Consider the following 23,595-nt stretch of genomic DNA (forward strand, 5'->3'; position numbering starts at 1 on the left):
ACGGTAGTATACTACTCCCACCCTCACCTTTGCCTTCTCCTTCTGGGGTTTACAAAAAGTTATAAATGATATAATAATGCAAGAATTATCTTTAGAGTAACGAAATATATTATTTTGACATGAATATTATACTACATTAACAAAAATTATTATGAAAACTCAATTATTTCTAATATTCCCCCAAAATTTCATCGCTTATCAGCCTCCTAGCCTTTCGGGAGGTTGGTCTCTTGTTTGCTGCTTTGTTATGGTACCTACGACTGACGCTTGTGAGAGACAAATGCGTTACCGCTATTGACGTTACAATGTTATTACTGCACTTCAACAACTAAGGTCTTTAATCGCTTAACAATGTCAATAATTACACTATTACATCAACAATTAAAGATTTTGAGCAACTTACCCTTGCGGTCTGGCGGACGTAGCACCTCTTCCTTCGACTACACTGATTAAACTGAGCTTTTTCACCAGAATCCACAGAAGGGACACTACCCAATACAAGCATATAATACCTAGTTGGCAACTCATTGTATTGGTGAAAGGTCGATGTAGAAAGCTTCGTGACACAAAGAAAATATATTTTTTAGATTGTATTCGTAGAAAAGGTCAATTAAGAAATAACAACGATTATACTGACAGGATTACTATTACGTTGTGATGTTCTGTAGGAATTGGCGAGCTTTACAAGCACATCTTCGGGGCTCGCGAATATTTCTTGAAGAGGATGAAACTCTGACCCCTTAATACAATGTCTTATTTCCAGGATGGTTGTGGCCATGTCGGATCACGTGAAAATTATCCCCCAGCTTAATTTACCTGATGATTAAACACCCTAACGTTACCTGGGGGATGACGATAAGGTTAGATTAGGTAAGCATTAGAGTATTTAATCATAAGAGGAATTAAACTAGAGTACACGTTGAACAGTATTGGACTTGAAACTAATCCTGAAAATGAAGGAGGGAGGGATCCTACACAAGCCTCGGGCCACCTTACCTCGATGTGGCCACTTCTACAAAGGTGGCCTTAGGTGATAAAAGTAAATGTAAACATATGATGATATTACTGATTAAATATATATCTATTTATCATTCTATCTGACATCCTTGGTATACCATCACAACTATTGGTTCAAAATCAAATAAGAACAGACATATATTGTCCAACATTTTATTATGGTGGTTACAATAATTAATTTAAATATACAATATATGACATTTAGACAGTGATGATACAGAAATATATACAGACATTATTTACAATAAACTTATAACATCTATGGAAGATTACATAATGGTAGAAGATGTGTGAAGGGGTAATGGGAGGTGGGAGGGAGGGAGGGAGGGAGGGGGGATGGGGCTAAATAAATTCGCATTCCTTCACCGGGTTGTGTGTTAACGGGTCCAGTGATATACAATGTTTACTTATGAGGACTGTGTGTGTGTGTGTGTGTGTGTCCTGCCTCTGAATACATCACCTGTCCTCATATATTCGTTACCATACAGAGTTACACGATCATTCACTCATACACAAACTACAGCCAACACAAACATTTACACTGTACTTCGTTATTGCTGTAGATTTTTTACGTAAATCACCATAGGATATTTTTTTCATTATTCTGTAGGAAGGAATTAGACTATTACCTTATTAAATTAATATTATCTGTTGGAGTAAAGTGATTGGAGTGAATCCCTTACTAAACCGTATCTAATAATTACACTGTATTCGGTGTTATTGACGTCATCGAGGAAAAGAGACAAGTGAGCATCGAACAATAACAATAGATCGATTCTGTAGATTTAATTCATTCATATTAATATTTTGTTTTTGTTTCCTAAGGAGTATATGTTATATGCTTCTATGAAGTGCTATTTTAACACACACACACACACACACACACACTTACATTGATACACACACTGACACACAGACACAGACACAGACACTTACACTCACTCTCACACACACACACACACAGACACTTACACTGATACACACACAGACACAGACACTTACACTGATACACACACTGACACACACACATACTAAGAAAAAAATATTATTACCTTCATGAGGGGAAAATTATTTGTTTACTTAATGTAGATGATAGTAGTAGTAGTACAAGATGTTTCTACGCCAGACTCGCGGAGGTGATCTCCGAACAGAAGCAGCAGCCCAGAAGTTATGTTACAGCCTGAATGAGATGTCGACTGTCTTTCTCTCTCCTTCGGTCGGCTTTGCTCTGCCTCAGGGGAACGAGAGCTTCTGCCCCAACTCCGACAACTGCTGCAGATATTGACTATGAGGCAACAGTCACTGAATGCCGCATAGATCTGCGGCTCAACAAATTTAACACAGATAGGATAGCTACATATGTATTAGGATATTTAATATTAAGGTAATTAAATGGTGGCGAAGATGTGGGTATTGGGGGAGGCTGGAGGCCACAGTAGTAGTAGTAGTAATAGTAATAGTAGTAGTAGTAGTAGTAGATAAGAATCCAGAATGTAGGCCTTTAGGGATGGGGGAAGTGCTGAGGCGGATCATCGGAAAATGCATAATGGAGGTGGTAAAGGATGATGTCAGGGCAGCAGCAGCGAACCTGCAAGTTTGTGCTGGCCACCAGGCTGGTGGGGAGGCTGCCATTCACGCCATGAGAACGACATTTGAGCAGCGTGATTGTGAGGCCGTTCTCCGGGTGGACGCTTCAAACGCATTCAACATACTTAACCGCAAGGCCGCACTGCACAACATCAAGATCAAGTGTCCAAGCTCTGCAATGTATGTTGAAAACTCCTATAGGAATCCATCAGACCTCTATATAATAAAAAAACAAGGCTCTAAGAGGTGATACCATCATACAGTCAACCGAGGGAACAACGCAGGGGAACACTGTTGCAATGGCAATGTACGCAATAGACCTATCTGTGCTCCAACACACGATAAAATTTAAAACAACTGAAATCAAGCAAGTGGCGTACGCTGATGACCTTACAGGAGCAGGAAAAGTGGAGGGCATCAAAAAGTGGTGGTACCTGGTAACATCACGAGGCCCACAAATAGGGTATCACTCAAACGCCAGCAAGTCCTTCCTCATTGTGAAGCCAGAACATTAAGAACGGGCAATGGAGGTGTTCGGTGGAAGTGAGGTAAAAATAACAAAGGATGGCCAAAGACACCTAGGCGCAGTAATCGGCACGACGGACTTCAAGACCGAGTACGTAACGGGAAAGGTGAATGAGTGGGTTAGGGAAATCCAAGCTCTGTCTGAGATTGCTAACACAGAGCCACATGCGGCTTTTGCGGCATTCACCCATGGAGTCAAGCATCGCTGGAACTACCTGATGCGCACTATCCCTGATATCGGACCCCTCCTCCACCCTCTGGAAGAAGCAATCAGCGTCAATTTCATTCCCAAATTAGTGAAACACCCTCACTTAACCCCAGCAGAAAGATCACTCCATGCACTACCACCGAGACTGGGAGGAATGGGATTGACCAATCTAGAGGAGATTGCTGCCACCGAACATCAAAACTCAGTTAAGCTCACGGCAGCCCTCACGGACCACATAATAGCTCAGAACGCAACAGGGGAGGTGGATACCAGTGAAGTAAACAAGATTCGAAGGTCCATTACGACAGAACTACAGCACGGCTAAAGTGATAAGTTGCAGCAACTGTTGCTGCAAGTACCAGAGAATTTGAAAAAAAAGTAGCTATAGCGCAGGAGGTGGGCGCCTTGAACTGGTTAACTATGTTACCGATAAGGGCAAATGGTTTCAGTCTCAAAAAACAAGAATTTATAGATGCCAATGCTCTTCCTATGACGTCAATCATGCCATGGTGTGCAAGAAAGGGGGCTTCATATGCATGAGGCATGACAAAGTAAGGGATCTCAGAGCAAATATGTTGAAGGAAATCTGCCGTGATGTCAGGGTAGAACCGACCCTCCTTCCATTGGACTGTGAGATTTTCCAACATAAGACTTCAAACACTTCCAACAAAGCCCGTGTTGACGTCAGTGCTCGAGGATTATGGACGCGGGGACAGCGAGCCTTCTTCAACATCAGGAGTTTTGATCCCATAACCGCATGTGACCATAACTTAGTTCTCGATGCTGCACACAGAAGGAACGAGAATGACAAGATAAGGGCATATGGGGAGAGAATTCAGAACGTTGATCAAGGCAGCTTCATTCCTCTAGTGCTCACAACCTCTGGTGGGATGGGACCAAGTGCATGATGCTTCTACGCCAGACTCGCGGAGGTGATATCCGAACAGAAGCAGCAGCCCAGAAGTTATGTGACAGCCTGGATGAGATGTTGACTGTCCTTCTCTCTCCTTAGGTCGGCTTTGCTCTGCCTCAGCGGAACGAGAGCATCGGCCCCAAAGCCGACAACAGTTGCAGATATTGACTATGAGGCAACAGTCACTGAATGCCGCATAGATCTGCGGCTCAACTAACTCAACACAGCTAGGATAGCTACTTATGTATTAGGATATTTAATATTAAGGTAATAAAATGGTGGCGAAGGTGTGGCTATTGGGGGAGGATGGAGGCCAGCGTAGTAGAAGTAGTAACAATAATAATAATAATAATAATAGGAGGAGGAGGAGGAGGAGGAGGAGGAGAAGTGAACCGTAGGGAAGTAAGGGGGGGTAAGGAGGGTTGTGGTGGTGTGCGAGTGGGTCAGAGGTTGGCTTGAGTAGGAGGGAGGGGTTATGTGGCTGGAGTGGGTGGGGTGGGGTGGGTGGTGGGGTAGGAGGGCAGCTGGAGTCAGGTCAGCAGGTGCCCCAAGGGAATGCCCTGGGCTACTCTCACGATCACGCCCCACACGCAGCCCACCTTTGCCCCACTCCCAGTCCATTTTAATCCCGCCCACCTGGTCCACCCTGTCCCATTAACCCGCCCATCTGGCCCACCCTGTCCCATTAACCCGCCTGGCCCACCCTGTCCCGTTAACCTGCCCACCTGGCCCACCTGTCCCCTTAACCGCCCACCTGGCCCACCCTGTCCCCTTAATCCGCCCACCTGGCTCCACCCTGTCCCGCCCGCCCACCTGGCCCACCCCTGCCCAACCCCTGGCCCACCTGGCCCACCCTGTCCCCTTAACCCGCCCACCTGGCCCACCCTGTCCCTTTAACCTGCCCACCTGGCCCACCCTGTCCCCTTAACCCGCCACCTGGCCCACCCTGTCCCCTTAACCCGCCCACCTGGCCCACCCTATCCCTTAACCCGCCCACCTGGCCCACCCTGTCCCCTGGGCCCACCTGTCCCAAACCCGCCCACCTAGCAATCTTATGTATGTATGTATGTATGTATTGTATGTATGTATGTATGTATGTACGTATGTATGTATGTATGCATGTGAGCAGGTGGTGACCCCGGCAGCCAGGTGGTAATATGACGGGCAGGTGAAAGGTGTGATCCGTACCTCCATGACTAAGCTATTTTTCTCCCTGTTACAAACCTAACGTAACGTAACGTAACCTGAGAAAATGTAATAAATAAGGTAATGGTAACTTGAATACCTGACACACACACACACACACACACACACACACACACACACACACACACACACACACACGTCGACCGAGTTTGCCAGACCGCCACCACCCGATCGAACACTGGGGCCTGGATGACACAACTGGTGGCGCCCGCCTTAGGCACTAGTGTTTTTGTGTTCTCCAGCAGCCCGCTACACCAGCCTCTGTTTTCATCTCTCTCACAGCGTCTCGTCTCGTTTATCCCAGTGTTTCGTCTCTTCCCGTGTCTCGATCTCGTATCTCTTAGCCTCTCGTCTCGTATCTCTTAGTGTCTCGTCTCGTTTATCCCATTGTTTCGTCTCTTCCAGTGTCTCGATCTCATATCTCTTAGCCTGTCGTCTCGTATCTCTCAGTGTCTCGTCTCGTATCTCTTAGTGTCTCGTCTCGTAGCTTACAGTGTCTCCTACTGTCTCGTGAAGTGGCTCTCTGAATATCTTCCTCTCTCTCGTTTGGCATCTTTCTCACAGTCTTGTACCATATATCTCTCATCCTGTCTTTTCTCTACATTATCTCCCAAATCTCTATCATTCTATCTCTCAACATTCCCACTAACATCTATCTCTCAACAGTATCTCTCAGTATCTCCACTAACATATCTCTCTGAAATACCTAACATAACCCTACTACAAAATTACTAACACAGTGACATGAGGAGGTGGACAAGTCGACATGAAGAAGGTGCTGAAGGTGTCATGATTGTTGGCAAAATGGACAGGTTTGGAGTCAGGAAATTGGCCTGTCTATGAAACCTTTGTGTAACCTGGTTTAAGTTGTTTTCGATATTTTATTTAAATATAATAAAAAAGTCCATTATGTGAGTACTAAACAGTAGTAGTAGTAGTAGTAGTAGTAGTAGATAATAATAATAATAATAATAATAATAATAATAATAATAATAATAATAATAATAATAATAATAATAATAATAATAATAATAATAATAATAATAATAATAATAATAATAAACCAGGATATTTTCACCGTTTTAATATTTTTTTTCCCTGTCAATAACTGTATAAAAAAAATTCCCTAGTGGTGTGAGTGGGGATATTTTTTGTGGTTGTCAGTAACGTAATCGAACGGGACTCAAGATGGCAGGGAACTTACAGGGAAGGAGGCACAGCGGGTACTAGGAATAGTGGGTACTGGGCATATTGGGTACTGGGCATAGTAGGTACTGGGCATAGTAGGTACTGAGCATAATGGGTATTGAGCATAGTGTGTAGTGAGATTAGTGTGTAGTGAGATTAGTGTGTAGTGAGATTAGTGTGTACTGGGTCAGCTATTTAATACAACAATGAAATCATTATTCACACTGGGTCTTTGATCCACTTATTGTCTCAGGTAATTAATTGAGATATTTCTTAATTACACCACTTAATTTAACGTGTATGTGTGTGTGTGTGTGTGTGTGTGTGAGAGAGAGAGAGAGAGAGAGAGAGAGAGAGAGAGAGAGAGAGAGAGAGAGAGAGAGAGAGAGAGAGAGAGAGAGAGAGAGAGAGAGAGAGAGAGAGAGAGAGAGCTATGTGATTTTCTCCAGCGTACCCAATTCTTCCAAAGCAATTATCGTCTAAATGAAATATTAATAATCTAACACCCCTCCCCACACACACACACACACGTACACAGTCTTCAAAAAGCTATCAAGCGATGTTCCAACCCTCATAATGTGAACTATCACGTACAGTGTTAAACCGTGTCATGTTAAGTGTTAGCTCCGGGTGTCTCTGGAGCGTTAATGCAGCAATCACTGTGGAGGGCAGACAACTTCTAATAATTATAATTATGACCTTAATAAACAATGACCTGGTGACCTTCAATAGACTCATAGGGAACAACATATCAGTTACTGTTAATCTGTGGGTGTTTTTTGTAATGGTTCTGAGTTATGGATGAGTTAGCTCTGGGGATTGAAGGAACACGCTTTCTCCTTTGTGACACCCAGGTAGTCTAGAGTAAAGGTGTAAGCTTCTTGAGGCAACCTTCTGTAAGGGTGGGAACTTAAAATTGCATGTCTAGGTAGTTATGGCCACGTAAACTGCACCTAAAGCCTGAATACCTACAAAGAAAAATGTTTTGGTGTATAAAAAACTTTCTTTTAACTCTTTCTGGCTAAAAAGTAGATGCTACTTCCCGCAAAAAGTATGTTAAGATGTGGAAAATTAGGTTGAATTTAGTTTTCTTCTAGGTTTCAAGCTTAAATAGGAACACAGCTTAAATGTTCACTCTAATACATTAAATGGTTCATGGTAGAAGTATTTCCATTTATGACAACAAGGAGAAACAGCTTTCAACTTTTCATCTCCCTGTTGTGTCTTGACGTCTCTTAGGGGTACAAAAGTGGACTTGTGTGAGGGGAGGTAGGGAAGTGGAGGAAGAGGAGGTAGTGGAGGAGGAGGGGGTGAAGGATACCAAAATAGCTTCTCTAAGGGCATTCGAGGGAAGGGAGTGAAAACTGAAGCCGTTTTCGAGGGAAATGTCCGGCCGAGAACAGCCACGCCCCCAACATGGACCCACTTCAGGTAGGACAAATCACAGGTATTTATCATATTTCTTTAACCACGAGGCAGATATTTCAAGTCAATGATTTAGAAATTGTTAATTATGAAATATTCACATTGGAGACTTATGAACTTGAGGTTGAAATATATGTACAGATGTTTTTTGTCGTGATTGGGTATCGGATGCCATGTTGAGGCGGGTTCCCTGGTCGTCCACACTATAGCTACACATAGGAACATAGAACAGACACATTATGACCTCTGCGACGCCTGGTGACCTGACCTCGCCACGGGCCCCCACTCCTCGCGCTCCGTTTCTTCTTGTTAATTTATGACGAAGAAGAGGGAGAAGATGAGGAGGGCAGCGGCTGAAGAGATTTCTGTATTTCTGACACACTTTTTTTTCCCCTCAAGAGATTTTCCAGTCATTTCGAGTGTTCTGAATAAATTTCTCTTGCGTTACAGTACACCCAGGGGTTTGCAACACACAGTAAGACCGTCACACAGCAGCGAGTGTGACGAGCTTAAGAGAGATAATAATGTCTTAATATTGTCTTGGTTTTTTCCCTCAGTAAGTGATACGGCTGGCAGGAGTTCCTTCAGTTCAGCGCCGAGATTCACCACTATAAAACACTACACTATAAACTCCCATCCACCATAAAACACAGACCACTTCAGGGCGCCAGTTCCATCCACTCCCAACTCTCATTAAACATTTACTGCCACTTTTATGATGCAGCGGATAACGACGAGGATCTGTCCAAAGTTTACCCACACACTCGTAGGTGAGTAAACCTCTGGTCTCTACTATGACACTTCCACAATATTTCACTGTCGTCCATTGAACAGTAATATTTCCTAGAGATGACCTTATCCTGGTCGTGTTCTAGTTCAGCGTGTTTGTTCTAGACGAGCCAGTGTGGCAATGCAAGCACCGGGAGAGAGGGGTGGGGGGTGGGTGGGTGGGGTGTGTGGTGGGCGGGAGGAGGCGGTGTAGCCACAGGTACTGGGGAGGTCAGTGGTGGCGGGCATCAGTCACAGGAGTGCCCGCCCGCACCTTGGTCTACTGTACTGGCGAGTCGAGCAAACATTCACGCCGCCAGAATAACCATTTCTTTGGCCTATAGCTAACATTAAGTTATGGCCCTTCAGCTAAAACTGTCTTCTCTCCCCCTAAAATTGTTTATTTTTGTTTTGAACATTCCACCAGGGGTGAGTTAGGAGGTGGGGGAGTGCGGGGTGGGCGGGGGCGGTGGGGAGGGGTGGGTGGGGTGAGGCGGTCCCTTGCGTCCTGGCAGGTAGCGTGAGAGGAGCGGCGTGATCCCTCCGGTGACGTCACAGGCAACCACCTCACACGGCCTCTGACGTCATCAGAGGTCAGCTTCATGTCACCAAACCAGACCTTCATTCACCTGGTGGTCAAAGTTACCACTTTGGCCTGAGGGGGAGAAAAGTGTATGTAAGTGACAAAAACTACCAACAGCGAGTACACTTAAAGTTGACTGAGTGTTGAGTGTCTCCACCACATCTTGTATTTGAATATTTAACTCAATGAAAAAAAATATGATGGGAGACTCAATTTAGAACAGCAATCTAACACATTCAGATAATGAGAACCTAACCTAACCTGACCTGACCTAACCTAACCTGACCTAACCTGACCTGACCTAACCTAACCTAACCTAACCTAACCTGACCTGACCTAACCTAACCTAACCTGACCTAACCTGACCTGACCTAACCTCAGGGAACTCCATATAAAAGAGTTTAAGGTCCAAAAGGCACTCTGAAGTTACTGAAGGATTAAAATGTTTTCTACTCCTTAAAATTAATGACCTCTGAGTGATCTTGTGTTTATTTGATGTGAAGAATTATTTTTCGATTGATAGATAGACGGATGGATGGATGAATGGATGGATGGATGGATGGATGGATGGATGGATGGATGGATGGATGGATGGATGGATGGATGGATGGATGGATGGATGGATGGATGGATGAATGGATGGATGGATGGATGGATGGATGGATGGATGGATGGATGGATGGATGGATGGATGGATAGAGTCATGCACGAATAAAGGGACTACCTGGGCCCCTGGGTTGCCTACTGACCACCGTGCGCCATTATCATTCCTTCAGGAGACGACCGCTGCGACAGAGACAGCATGTCGGGGGGCTGCGTCATGAAGTGGCCTCCTTCAGATACTGGCGGCGCCCCTAGACCACCCAGACCGGGGAAGTCGCTCATAGGGCCCCCAGGAGGAAGTGGCTGCTCCATGGACGGCGGTAGACCTGTGGGAGCGTGGGAGGAGGTGAGTTAATTTATCTTTTTTATTTTTTTTAGTGAGTATTGTTTTCATTTGTTTATCTCTCTCTCTCTCTCTCTCTCTCTCTCTCTCTCTCTCTACTAACCGTGGGGGAAACTCATTCCTGGAGGAGGCGGAGGACCTTGCCCGGGGAAGAAGTCATGGAAGCCTTGAGGACCATACCCGAAGGCGTCGCCGTAGTAGGGGAAGCCGTCCTCCATGCTAGGTGACATACGCATCCCCCGAAGCTTACGTGGGTTACCGAAGAGGTGCGCCCGCATCCCCATTGAGGAGAGTTGCTTCATCCGCCGCTCCTTACTGCGCTTGTTTTGGAACCAGACCTGGGAGATGGGAGAGAAAGTGAGAGACAGACCTGGGAGATGGGAGAGAAGGTGAGAGACAGACCTGGGAGATGGGAGAGAAGGTGAGAGACAGACCTGGGAGATGGGAGAGAAGGTGAGAGACATACCTAGGAGATAAGAACATAAGAACATAAGAAAATAAGGAGTCTGCAATAGGCCGGTTGGCCTGTGCATGGCAGCTCCTGTCGGGAGTTACTACCACTCTCTATCATCCATGAATCTATCCAGCCTCCTTTTGAAACTTTCCAGCGTTCCAGCGCTTACTACAAAGTTGCTAAGCTTGTTCCACTCGTCCACCACCCTATTTGTGAACCAGTTCCTTCCTATCTCCCTCCTAAACCTAAACTTATCCAACTTAAATCCGTTACTACGAGTCCTATCCTGCTCGGATATTATAAGAACTTTATCTATATCCCCTTTATTGATTCCTTTCACCCACTTAAATACTTCTATCATATCTCCCCGCACTCTTCGTCTTTCTAGGGAATGCAAGTTAAGTTTCTTTAATCTATGTTGATATGGAAGGTTTCTAAGTCCCGGAATCATTTTCGTCATTCGTCGCTGCACCGACTCTAGTGAATTGATATCCATTCTATAATAATGGCACCAGAACTGAACAGCATAATTGAGGTGCGGCCTGACTAGCGCAAGATATAGTTGCAATAAGACCTCTGCACTCTTGTTACGTACACTTCTAGATATAAAACCTAATACTCTGTTCGCCTTATTTCGAACATTAACGCACTGTTTTCTAGGCCGTAGGTCCGGGCTTACAAGTACCCCTAGGTCTCTTTCACAAGTCGACTTCTCTAGGTTGATGTTGTTAAGGCTGTATGCATTGACAGTATTTGTTCTTCCAATATTAAGTAAGTTGCACTTGCTGGTGTTGAATTTCATTTGCCATTTTTCTGACCACTCCTGCAGTTTATTGAAATCCTCCTGTAGTGCATTTGCATCCTGCCCTGAATTAATCTGCCGCCCTATTTTGGTGTCATCCGCAAACTTGCTTATGTCACTGCTGATCCCAGTACCTAGATCATTGATGTCGATTATGAACAAGAATGGGCCCAGTACTGACCCCTGGGGAACCCCACTAGTTACACAGCCCCACTCAGATTTAACACCATCTACGCTGACCCTCTGCGTTCTATCGGTGAGCCATGATTTTATCCAATTTAAAACTTTCCCCTCGATACAATGGGATAGAAGGTGAGAGACGTACCTAGGAGATGGGAGAGAAGGTGAGAGAGATACCTAGGAGATGGGAGAGAAGGTGAGAGACATACCTAGGAGATGGGAGAGAAAGTGAGAGAGGAAAAGGACTAGTCACTGTGTACCTGAATATACAATCATGGGAAAAACTTTACGTATGAATCTTTTAAAGTTGTGAAGAAGTCTGGTTTTGATTTTGACTGACTGACTGCCACTCTCTCCCACAAGACCTGACTGGGGCCTGGTTAACTCCTTCCTCCCACACATTCCAACAAGACCTGACTGACTGACTCCCACACACTCCTACAAGCATTAACTGACTCCTCCCTCCTGACACTGACTGACTCCCACACAAGACCTGACTGACTGACTCCCACACACTCCTACAAGCCTTAACTGACTCCTCCCTCCCACACAATCCCACAAGACTTGACTGACTGACTCCCACACATTCCTACAAGACCTGACTGACTGACTCCCACACACCCCTACAAGCCTTAACTGACTCCTCCCTCCCACACATTCCTACAAGACTTGACTGACTGACTCCCACACAATCCCAAAAGACCTGACTGACTGACTCCCACACACTCCTACAAGCCTTAACTGACTCCTCCCTTAAAAAACCCTTGGCAAGATATGAAATTCATCCTTGTGGTACACGGACACAATCCTACAGCTACACCATCCTACAGCTACACCCCCAGCTACACCATCCTACAGCTACACCATCCTACAGCTACACCATCCCACAGCTACACCATCCTACAGCTACACCATCCTACAGCTACACCATCCTACAGCCACACCATCCTACAGCTACACACCATCCTACAGCTACACCATCCTGCAGCTACACCATCCTACAGCTACACTATCCTACAGCTACACCATCACACAGCTACACCCATCCTATAGCTACACCATCCTACAAGGACACAATCCTACATAACACAAGTAAGGCAGTAGGTCTCCTCCCCACCACCCCCCTCAAATAGTGTGTGGTAAAATGAATATGATTGCCGCTAACCTCTGCCGCCCTTGCATCATCCATCACCCCACCATCGTCTTGGTGAGGCGAGGGCAGAGGTTGAGAAGAGGGGAGGGGTGACGGTGTTCCTAATCACAGGAAAATGGTGTGAACCTCATTAATATAATAATTAGGGGCAATAATTTGCGTGTCAATACTACCAACAGTCACGCACGTTTAGAAGGAGGAGAGGAGGAAGGAGGGGGAGGAGGCGAGGGGAGGAGGTGTGAAGGGGTGGTGACAGTTACATTCTTTGGGGAGGGGGAGAGATGGGAGGAGGAGGGGAAGGAGGGGTGAAGAGAGTGGTAAGGAAAGAAGAAGTTAAGGAAGGAACGAAGGAAGGAAGAGGAAGACAGGAAGAGGAGAGGGGTGGGAAATGTACCACTGAGAAGGAAGAAGGATGGACATAGGAGAAGGATGTTATAAACTTAAGGATGGTATAGGATGTCTCAGTCGGCCAAACGCACGGATACTTAGCTGAAGGCGGACCCAGAGGAAGGGAGGGATTAAGGATTATGGAAAGGACAGTAGGTACGGATTATGGAAAGGACAGTAGGTACGGATTATGGAAAGGACAGTAGGTGCGGATTATGGAAAGGACAGTAGGTGCGGATTATGGAAAGGACAGTAGGTGCGGATTATGGAAAGGACAGTAGGTGCAGATTATGGAAAGGACAGTAGGTGCGGATTATGGAAAGGACAGTAGGTGCGGATTATGGAAACGACAGTAGGTGCGGATTATGGAAACGACAGTAGGTGCGGATTATGGAAGGGACAGTAGGTACGGATTATGGAAAAGACAGTAGGTGCGGATTATGGAAACGACAGTAGCTATGTCATCTGTATAAACATGTATTCGACTGTATTTAAGTGTAATTTAACTAATAAACAAAGCAAATATCACTGTATTCTTCTGTAGGTTCGTAGTTGTGTGTGTTACAGGTGTGTCTCTGTTATCATTAGTGACTCAGGTAAGGCCAAGCTTTACGAGCGAGAGGTACAGGTGAGGTGGCTTGTAGCTGGACTCACAGGTATTTCGCTAACACCTTCTGTCTAACCTGTGTGTGTGTGTGTGTGTGTGTGTGTGTGTGTGTTCATTACCTCTTCTCAATCCATAATTCTCCTCATCTGTAATCCTTTCCTCCTATCCTCACTCTCCTTACCTCTATCCTCACCCCCTATTCTCATTTTCCTCACTTTCATCATCTCTATCCTCAATCTACTCATTCTTAATCAAATTCCCCCTCTTCCTATCCTTACTCTCTTCACTTTTGTCTTCGTCCTTATCCTCATTCTCCTTACTCCTCTATCCTCACTCCTTAACTTCACCTTAGCGGCCAGGTGAGGCAACCCAACTCCCGTGACATGTAGCGTGACAACCAACACAATAATTTGCGGTTCGACGACGCCTCTTCCTCCTCCTCCTCTTCCCCTTCCCGTCATAAGGGATTCCATTTCTTATCTCTATGGCAATTGATTCAGTTTCTGTCATAGTGGAGATGGGCGAAGGTAGGCGGAGGTAGGGGAAATGGGGGGAGGTGGGGGGAGATGGAAGGACGTGGGGGGGGGATGGGCGAAGTGGGCGGAGATGGGCGGAGATGTCGGGCGATGGGCGAAGGTGTGCAGAGATGTGTAATATAGGCGGACCTGCGTTATCGTGTGAGGTAAGCATTTAATTGAGCCATGGGTGATAGAAGCGGCTCTATCCTCACTAAGACACAATCTATTGTCAGTGAAATGGACCTATCCTTAATTGAATATGTACAAAATTGGGCTAAGTGTTATAGAAATGGGTCTAATTATTAATGAAATAGGCCTATCTTTAATGAAATACGGATAGAAATTGGGTTAACTATAGATATATCAAGACAAATTGGAAATTAATTAATCAGTTGTAAAGAAAATGGTTGTTATATGGTTTGAGAGAGAGAGAGAGAGAGAGAGAGAGAGAGAGAGAGAGAGAGAGAGAGAGGCAGGCTGCGGTCAGGTTCGTGGTCGGGGGGTCGAGGCTTCAAGTTTATACAGTATGTCTGGCATTTTTCACTGTTTTCTGATGGCGTGAAATCAATACGACTTTTAAACTTCGCGGGCGTGAATTTTTTCCCCAGTGAGCCGTCAACTCTGGCAGTGTAATCCCTCCTCTCACAATAGAAGATTAAATAACACACACCATAAAAAAAATAGCATCGGTAAACGTGAGCAAATTTAGAGGGTTTCATCGCACTTATTGGCATGTTTCTTTATATTCTTTGGCTTACGATGCTCTTTTGTTTGGTTTCTGATTCAGCTCTTTGGGTTATAAGTAATCCTGATGCCTTATCTGTCATTCAATCAGTTATCGTTACTGTATCTCGCATCATATAAGGATATTTATGTAAAATATAACTGCAAAAAATGATCTTACATAAAACCTTCGTGGCTGTGAGACCATTAATTAGACCATGTTAGACCATCGTACAAGACTGACCATTTTCGCGCTAACATATCCTTATCACCAACGTAAAAAACAGACCTAACTAATCAGATTCTAGCGCCCCTGACAACTAGCGTACATATTGAACCTCATAGCCACAAGCATATTCTGACACCGATGTACCAAACAGACATCTTAGAAGCTACCAAAATCTGACTATCAACGGACAATACGTAACCAAATCTGACACTGGGATAATCTGACTATTAACACAGAGAACAGAGCACTCAGAAGCTATACATGCTCTGACCAGCTAACAAACCAGAGCCCCCAGAGCCCCAGTTGTCAGAGGTATTGTCAGAGAGTGAGTTCAAGTAGAGGCGGCAAGCGTAAAATATGGGCCCTGTCTGAACGCATTAAGCAAGTTGTATAGGAGACGCCGTAAACCTGTCCGTTGTGGAGACGGGTGTAGCCTCAGATCCCCAAATGGCTAGGCAGTGGCGGTAGACGGGGGTGGTGGATGAGGATGGTAGAGGGGGGTGGTAGACAGCGATGGTTGACAGGGATGGTAGACAGGGGTGGTAAAGGGGGTGGTAGACAGGGACAGAGGGGTGGTAGACAGGATGGTAGAGGGGTAGAGGGGGGGTGGTAGACAGGGGTGGTAGACGGGTGGTAGAGGGGGGGGGGTGTAGAGGGGGTGGTTGACAGGGATGGTAGACAGGGGTGGTAGAGGGGGGGTGGTAGACAGGGATGGTAGACGGGATTTTTTTTTAGACGGGGAAGTGAAGTTTCTAGCGTTGGTTTTGTCCAGATTTACAGTACAGAAGGTCCGGCCCGTAATTGGCACTTCCTCTTTTTCATAAATAAACTTTTAATATATGATAATATTCCTCAAACTATAACAATATTTACAAGATAATTATTGTAAAGTTTCGTTTTAGTTAAAAAAAAAAATAGTGAATTCTGTAATGATTTTCGAGTTAGAATTCTATAGGTATTATAAGACTTTCATTTGACCGCACTATAAGACTCATTTGACCGCATGTAAAAATTCTCATATGACCGCAACATAAGATTCTTATTTGACCTCAACATAACATTCTCATTTGACCGCATTATAAGACACTCATTTGGCCGCATCATAAAACTCATTTGACCGCAATATAATATTCCCATTTGACCGCAATATAATATTCCCAATTGACCGCACTATAATATTCTCAATGGACCGCCAATTTTAACCTTTTATTTGCTTAAAGCCAGACGGTTTTATTCAGTTCAGAGGGGACACTGTACGCGAGTGAGTTAGTAGACTATCACGCACTTGCTTCACTACCTCCACTCTCTTCACTACCTCCACTCTCTTCACTACCTCCACTTGCATCACTATCTTCACTACAGGAACACCACTTTAAGTCGTTTCTTTAGCTAATCTCAAAATATCTCCTCTAATTTGGTGTAACAAAAAACAATAAACAACAAAAAAATTCGACCTCAAAATATAACCCAAAATAAGCAATAATTTGCCTTTATACATCAACAAAAAATTGGACACGTGAAAATTTATATAATAACTCACACAGGTAAACTACACAGGTAAACTACACAGGTAAACTACACAGGTAAACACACAGGTAAACTACTCACTATGGTATAACCTCATCTAACCCTTTCAAAATCGTATGTAATAATAATTCATGGTCGCTATATTAACCAAATTGCCCGCAGTCTTTCACATAAACCACGTTATAGTGAAGGTTTTTTTACGTTGTAGTGAAGATTTTGTTACGTTGTAGTGAAGATTTTTTTACGTTGTAGTGAAGATTTTGTTACGTTGTAGTGAAGATTTTGTTACGTTATAGTGAAGATTTTGTTACGTTGTAGTGAAAATTTTGTTACCGAATTTTTATAAGGAAATGTGATTTTTCCTCGTTTGTGGTATAGTTGGGGAATTTTTTTTATGTAATATATATATATATATATATATATATATATATATATATATATATATATATATATATATATATATATATATATATATATATATATATATATATATATATATATATATATATATTTTTTGTTTATAATTAAGTCTTGGGGTTGATTTACTGCTCATAAACTTTTGTAAACTTTTGAGTTACGTTTTAATGAAGAGTTGATAGTGCATTATTGCCATTAGTTATAATTACGGCACAGTGAAGACTTAATGACCGAATTATTAGTTAGGTTAGGTTAGGTTTGGTTAGGTTAGGTATTTTTTTAGTTAAGTTAGAGTGAAAATTAACCCCGAGTTGTCAGTTAAGTTAAATCTTTTGTTACTTATTCAGAAAATTCTCCTAGTTATATGGTAGTGAATACAAGTGATTAACATTACTACTTTTTTTACTAATACTTTTTTTTTATAAGTTACGTGGAAGCGAAAATTTAAACCAAAGTATTAATAGTAACAATCTAATATTTTATATAAACATATTTTTTATATACTTTTTCCCCCAAGGAGTAAGGTTCCTTCCAAGATGATGTTCATTATCATACTGACGGTCGGTATAATGAAGGGTAGAGGATGATTGACAGCTGCCATCATACTCTATCAATATACCTGGGGCACCTTCATACTCCGGGCAGGTGAGCGTCTGGACTGAGGTATTTCTATAATGCTTTGATATTATATATACATAAACAAGAACGTGTGTGGGGTGTTTAGTGGTTCAGTGAGGCCTTATTATCAACACAAGTATTTTAATGGTTGGGGCGAGAAGGAGGGGGAGAGAGGGAGAGAGGGTGGAAGTGGGGTGTGTTCTTCTTAGGGGGTTTAATAATAGGGAAGGGGAGGAGAGGGGGATTGAGGGAGGGGAGGGGAGAAAAGGAGAAGTTTGTCCTAGGAGGAGGAGGGATGAGGAAGACGAGAGGGGAGGAAGGGAGTTGGGGAAGGGGAGGGGAGAAGAGGAATATGAGGAGAGGAAGAGGGGGAAAAAGAGGCAGTGGTTTAAAGTAACCAAAAATATAAAGAGGGGGAGGAGGAAGAGAGGGAGGAGGAGGAGGAGGAGGAGGAGGAGGAGGAGGAGGAGGATGGAAGGCTGGATGACTAACAACAACAACGAAACAAAACCAAAAAAATAGGAAATAGAAAAAAAAACAATAATTTATAATACAAAAAATATGACAAACTATATGAACCTATACAACAATAAACCTATATCATACACACTCAATCATACAGAGTAATATAGGCCTATACAACGTTATCATGCCAATATAAGCCGTACAAAGCCCCATATAGGAATCTGTACTATACTCCACGCCAGGATATATATTACTAGTGCGAGTTATATCACATAGTGCCGGCAGTGTATGTGAATGTCCGGTATATCCATTCAGGTGTATGGTCGACTGGAAAACCCGTATTTATGGGGTAGTGTGTGTGTGTGTGTGTGTGTGTGTGTGTGTGTGTGTGTGTGTGTGTGTGTGTGTGTGTGTGTGTGTGTGTGTGTGTGTGTGTGTGTGTCCCTTGATCTGAGGACTAAGTCATAAATGGTCTCGTAAAATCTCATGTATGAAGCTAACGTAAAATCTGATTTATGAAGCTAACGTAAAATCTGATGTATGAAGCTAAAGTAAAATCTGATGCATGAAACAAGACCCAGAAAGGTGTGACTTACCTGTATAACCCGCATAGGGAGGCCCGTCTCTTTAGCCAACTGCTCCCGGATGTGACGTGTGGGTTTGGGCGTGGAGGCGAAGGCGCTCTTGAGAATCTCCAGTTGTTTGGCTTTGATCGTCGTTCTGGGACCCCGCCTCTTGTTCCCGCCCTTCGTTACCCGAGGGAGGGGGAACATGTATCATACAACTCAGCATACATAGAGGTAATTCATTTGTCACGTGTCCATGGGGTGTGTTTGTTGTGAGTTAACATACACGTTCTTATAAGCTCCTTAGTGGGTAAAGACCAATGATAAGAGTGATAAGATTTTCTTTACACCGAGGAAAGTTAATCATTTGCTCCCGAGTTTATAACACAGAGGAAGAGTTTGAATGAGTATTGAATATTTTATATCATTGACATCATAAACAACATTTACAGGTATGCCATGATTGTAAAAAAAAATCATTTTGAATAACTATTATAAGTTTTACGGTAAATATTACAATGAAAAAACAAAAAAACAAAAAACAGTGCAATAGATTTTTTTTTTGGGGGGGGGGGGATCACTCTATATATCATTACACATGATTTATGTTATGGGATCAGCACCAAGCTTAACCGGTGACCACGACAGGTAAAATCACCAGGTATAGTGATGATTAATTAATAGGGTCATTTTCCAGGTATTCAAAGGTGACAGGGTATCGGAACCCATTAAATAAGTGTGAATAGAAAATATTTTTAATGTGTCTACGATCCTAAAATAATAACCATTCGTACGTATTCTGAAATCTTGAACAAAATCACCAAAATTCTGGGGGGGGTTTATTCATAGATAAACCGCAAACACGTTCTTTAAAACCCAGCTAACTTTGAACCTTGGATATAAACCATTTAATAAAGTTACAATGATGGTGATACATATATAATGATCCCTACTCGAGTACCATTATTATTTAACACTAAAATAAAGCTTTTTGATATATGTTCAGAAAGATAAAGGATTCATGAATACTTTAGTAGCGAAGCACTATTCTCCTACACACACACACACACACACACACACACACACACACACACACACACACACACACACAACTATAATAATAACGCCATAAGAAAAACAGGAAAAAATATTTGTGGAAAGTTATTGTGATTAAGAGGCGTCTGAGGGTGATACAACTCAGCTAATTCAGATGACGGTGATTTAACTCAACGATACATTGGTCATAGTAGTGTGTCATGACTTGTCGAATGTTTAACGTGTAGACGAAGGAAGGATAATGAGATATACAAATATACATACATACATAGAGATATATACAGACATACATACATACATACAGACACAAAGTTCTGAATATATGCCGTTTATGTTTTAATATATGCTGTTTTTAATATAAGCTAAATAATTATTCTGAACTGTATGCCAAATATAACTTAAAAATAGGTAAATATGTGGGTTTTTTTCAATATATATTTCATGTTTTTTTTTCACATATTTTATAATATTTGTGTGTAAAATTTCGACTAATATTTTTGTTTTTTTAGAGTTTGTTCATCATGCCTTCCGTTTAGTCTATTTTCATTCTTTCTCTATCTCTCTGCGTCTCACTTTCTTATCGTTGTTATTACCCGTCACCACCACCTTCCCTCTCAGCCTCCACTTCCCTTCCTCACCTCACCCTCCCCCTCACCCTTCCCCTCTTACCCCAATCTCCCCCCTCACCCCTCACCTCCCCCTCCTCACCATCCCTACTCCCTCCCTCCCTTTCCCCTCCACCCCCTTCCTCCACCATCCTCCTCCCCCTCCACCTCCCCTCACCTCCCCTCCCTCCCCCTCTCCTTCTCATCATCAACTAAGCAGCTTCTCCACTACCACCTTGTTCCTTGTATTCACTACCGCCGCAATTGTCCGATGCGTCAGGTCGTGGAAGGTGTCAGGTCACTGTCCGTCAGGGGCGTGTCATAGGGATACTCACCTACTCGGCGTTAAAAAACTAGTTGAGGCTTTTCAGTGTCAAGTGCAGGAGAAACTGGTATGTGTGTGTATATGTGGTGTGTGTGTGTGTGTGTGTGTGTGTGTGTGTGTGTGTGTGTCAGTTAGAACGATGGTAACTGCAGAAAATATAAAATTACCGATAACTATTTATTAATGTCAATCTATAACATAAATTCCGGCTACTGCACCAAACATTACTAGAGACTCAGGGCCTTAGCGAGGGATACCATCTGAAGGCTCACCAAACAAAGACTCCAAGATAGAATTAAAACCCAGAAAATTCTCACTGTCACCCAAGTTACATGTCCAGGTACAGAAAAACCTCATTTATGTAACCACAGAATCATAGGTCAGTATCTTACAGCCATATAAACTGTATCTAATGTAACGAGTAATTTACTGTAATTTGTATACCACCACTGCATCTACACCTGCATTACCAAGTTGTTAAATAACTTACCTGTTGGGCTGGTTGGTGGTTAATATATCTATATCATTCCAGGGCAGATAGGTAATGGGGGTGGGGGGTGGGGGGGGGGTGGCTGCTGCCTTCCAACGCAACATAATATTACGTACTGTGAGGTAAGGGCAGCTCTTGATGTTGGGGTGTGGCGGGAGGGTGTGGTGGGAGGGTGTGGCCACGGTGTGAGGGACATAAGGCTGACCCTCACGCCTCCCTCCCCTCCCGCAACACACACACACACACAGAGCTGCCCCTCCCTCGCTCCTCGCCTGCTCCTCTCACTCAAGCAGACACTCCTCGCCTGCTCCTCTCACTCAAGCAGACGCTCCTACTTTTCTTGTCTTCTCTCTCTCTCTCTCTCATTTTTGTGTTCCATTCACGATATTTTCTTCGTTTGGTTTTAAAGAATAACTTAACCTAACCTCACCTAACTTAACCTAAGCTAATACCTCCCCAAAGTTGTATTTAGGTGTTCAATTAGGTGAAATAAACTAGGGGGGTTAATCCTCAGGTGTTCTATAAAATATTAATAAAGTGTAAGTATGTCTGCGATGTTATTATTATTTAAGTCACTGTGATTCTGTTTACCAAGATAGAATAAAAAATAATAAGGGATAAGAGACTAAAAAATATCGACAATCAGAGCATCAGAAAAACAAAAGAAAATCAGAAAAACCAAGGAAAGTCAGAAAAACAAAAGAAAATCAGAAAAACAAATGAACACCAGAAAAAACGAAGGAAAATCTAACTTAAGGTGTTTATATTAAGGTACTGAAGGTAGGTATAAGGAAGAGGGTAATAGATACTATAATCACTGAACTTAGAGAGAATGTAAGCGTTTATATAGAGGATCTTACTGCAGTCTTTTGTTTATTTGGGTATGTTAGTAAACGTATGGTTAGCAATGTGCCTAAGGGGTTCACGTGGTTATCTGAAGATGGTGTTTTAGGGGGCGTGGTTATCTGTAGGGTGTTTTGGGGGGCGTGGTTATCTGTAGGAGTGTTTTGGGGGTGTGGTTATCTGAAGATGGTGTTTTAGGGGCGTGGTTATCTGTAGGAGCTGTTTTGGGGGTGGTTATCTGTAGGAGCTGTTTTGGGGTGTGGTTATCTGAAGATGGTGTTTTTAGGGGCGTGGTTATCTGTAGGAGCTGTTTTGGGGGTGTGGTTATCTGTAGGAGCTGTTTTGGGGTGTGGTTATCTGAAGATGGTGTTTTAGGGACGTGGTTATCTGTAGGAGCTGTTTTGGGGGTGTGGTTATCTGTGGAGCTGTTTTGGGGGTGTGGTTATCTGAAGATGGTGTTTTAGGGCGTGGTTATCTGTAGGAGCTGTTTTTGGGGGCGTGGTTATCTGAAGATGGTGTTTTAGGGGGCGTGGTTATCTGTAGGAGCTGTTTTTTGGGGCGTGGTTATCTGATGGTGCTCTTTGTAACCATGACACCATCTCTACTTCAGTCATAGGGGTTCATAAGGGTTCACTGGGGTTCATAGGGGTTCATAGGGGTTCACTGGGGTTCATAAGAGGTTCATAGGGGTTCACTGGGGTTCATACGGGTTCATTAGGTTCACTGGGGTTCATAGGGGTTCACTGGGGTTCACACAGGTTCATTGGGGTTCATTGGGGTTCAAGGGGTTCTAAAACTTGGGTACTACACACAGCTAACACGGGGTACTACACACAGCTAACACTTGGGGTACACCTAACATGGGTACTACACACACCTAACATGGGGTACTACACACACACCTAACACTTGGGGTACTACACACACCTAACATGGGGTACTACACACACCCTAACACTTGGGGTCCTACACACACCTAACATGGGTGCTACACACACCTAACATGGTACTACACACACCTAACACTTGGGGTACTACACACACCTAACATGAACTACACACCTAACATGGGGTACTACACACACCTAACACTTGGTGCTACACAGCTAACACTTGGGGTTACTACACACACCTAACACTTGGGGTACTACACACACTAACACTTGGGGTACTACACACACCTAACATGAGACTACTACACACCTAACACTTGGGGTACTACACACACCTAACATGAGGGTACTACACACACACCCAACGCGGG

General features: G+C 43.5%; 1 protein-coding gene across 1 annotated transcript in view; it reads right to left on the reverse strand.

Annotated features, from left to right (window-relative positions):
• Positions 1-6,514: 6,514 nt before the first annotated feature.
• Positions 6,515-23,595, reverse strand: part of LOC121874756 (LIM/homeobox protein Lhx1-like) — a 125,662-nt gene continuing 108,581 nt past the window's right edge. Inside the window, exons 4-8 of the mRNA XM_042379048.1 lie at positions 22,475-22,756; positions 19,043-19,199; positions 10,470-10,704; positions 10,170-10,349; positions 6,515-9,492 (exon numbers count right to left, since the gene is read on the reverse strand). Coding sequence (XP_042234982.1) covers positions 9,443-9,492; positions 10,170-10,349; positions 10,470-10,704; positions 19,043-19,199; positions 22,475-22,756 — 904 coding nt within the window. The 3' untranslated portion in view covers positions 6,515-9,442. The remainder of the gene's footprint in view (positions 9,493-10,169; positions 10,350-10,469; positions 10,705-19,042; positions 19,200-22,474; positions 22,757-23,595) is intronic.

The sequence above is a fragment of the Homarus americanus genome, unplaced genomic scaffold (genome assembly GCF_018991925.1).
Source record: "Homarus americanus isolate GMGI-L3 unplaced genomic scaffold, GMGI_Hamer_2.0 scaffold45979, whole genome shotgun sequence".
Taxonomy (NCBI): domain Eukaryota; kingdom Metazoa; phylum Arthropoda; class Malacostraca; order Decapoda; family Nephropidae; genus Homarus; species Homarus americanus.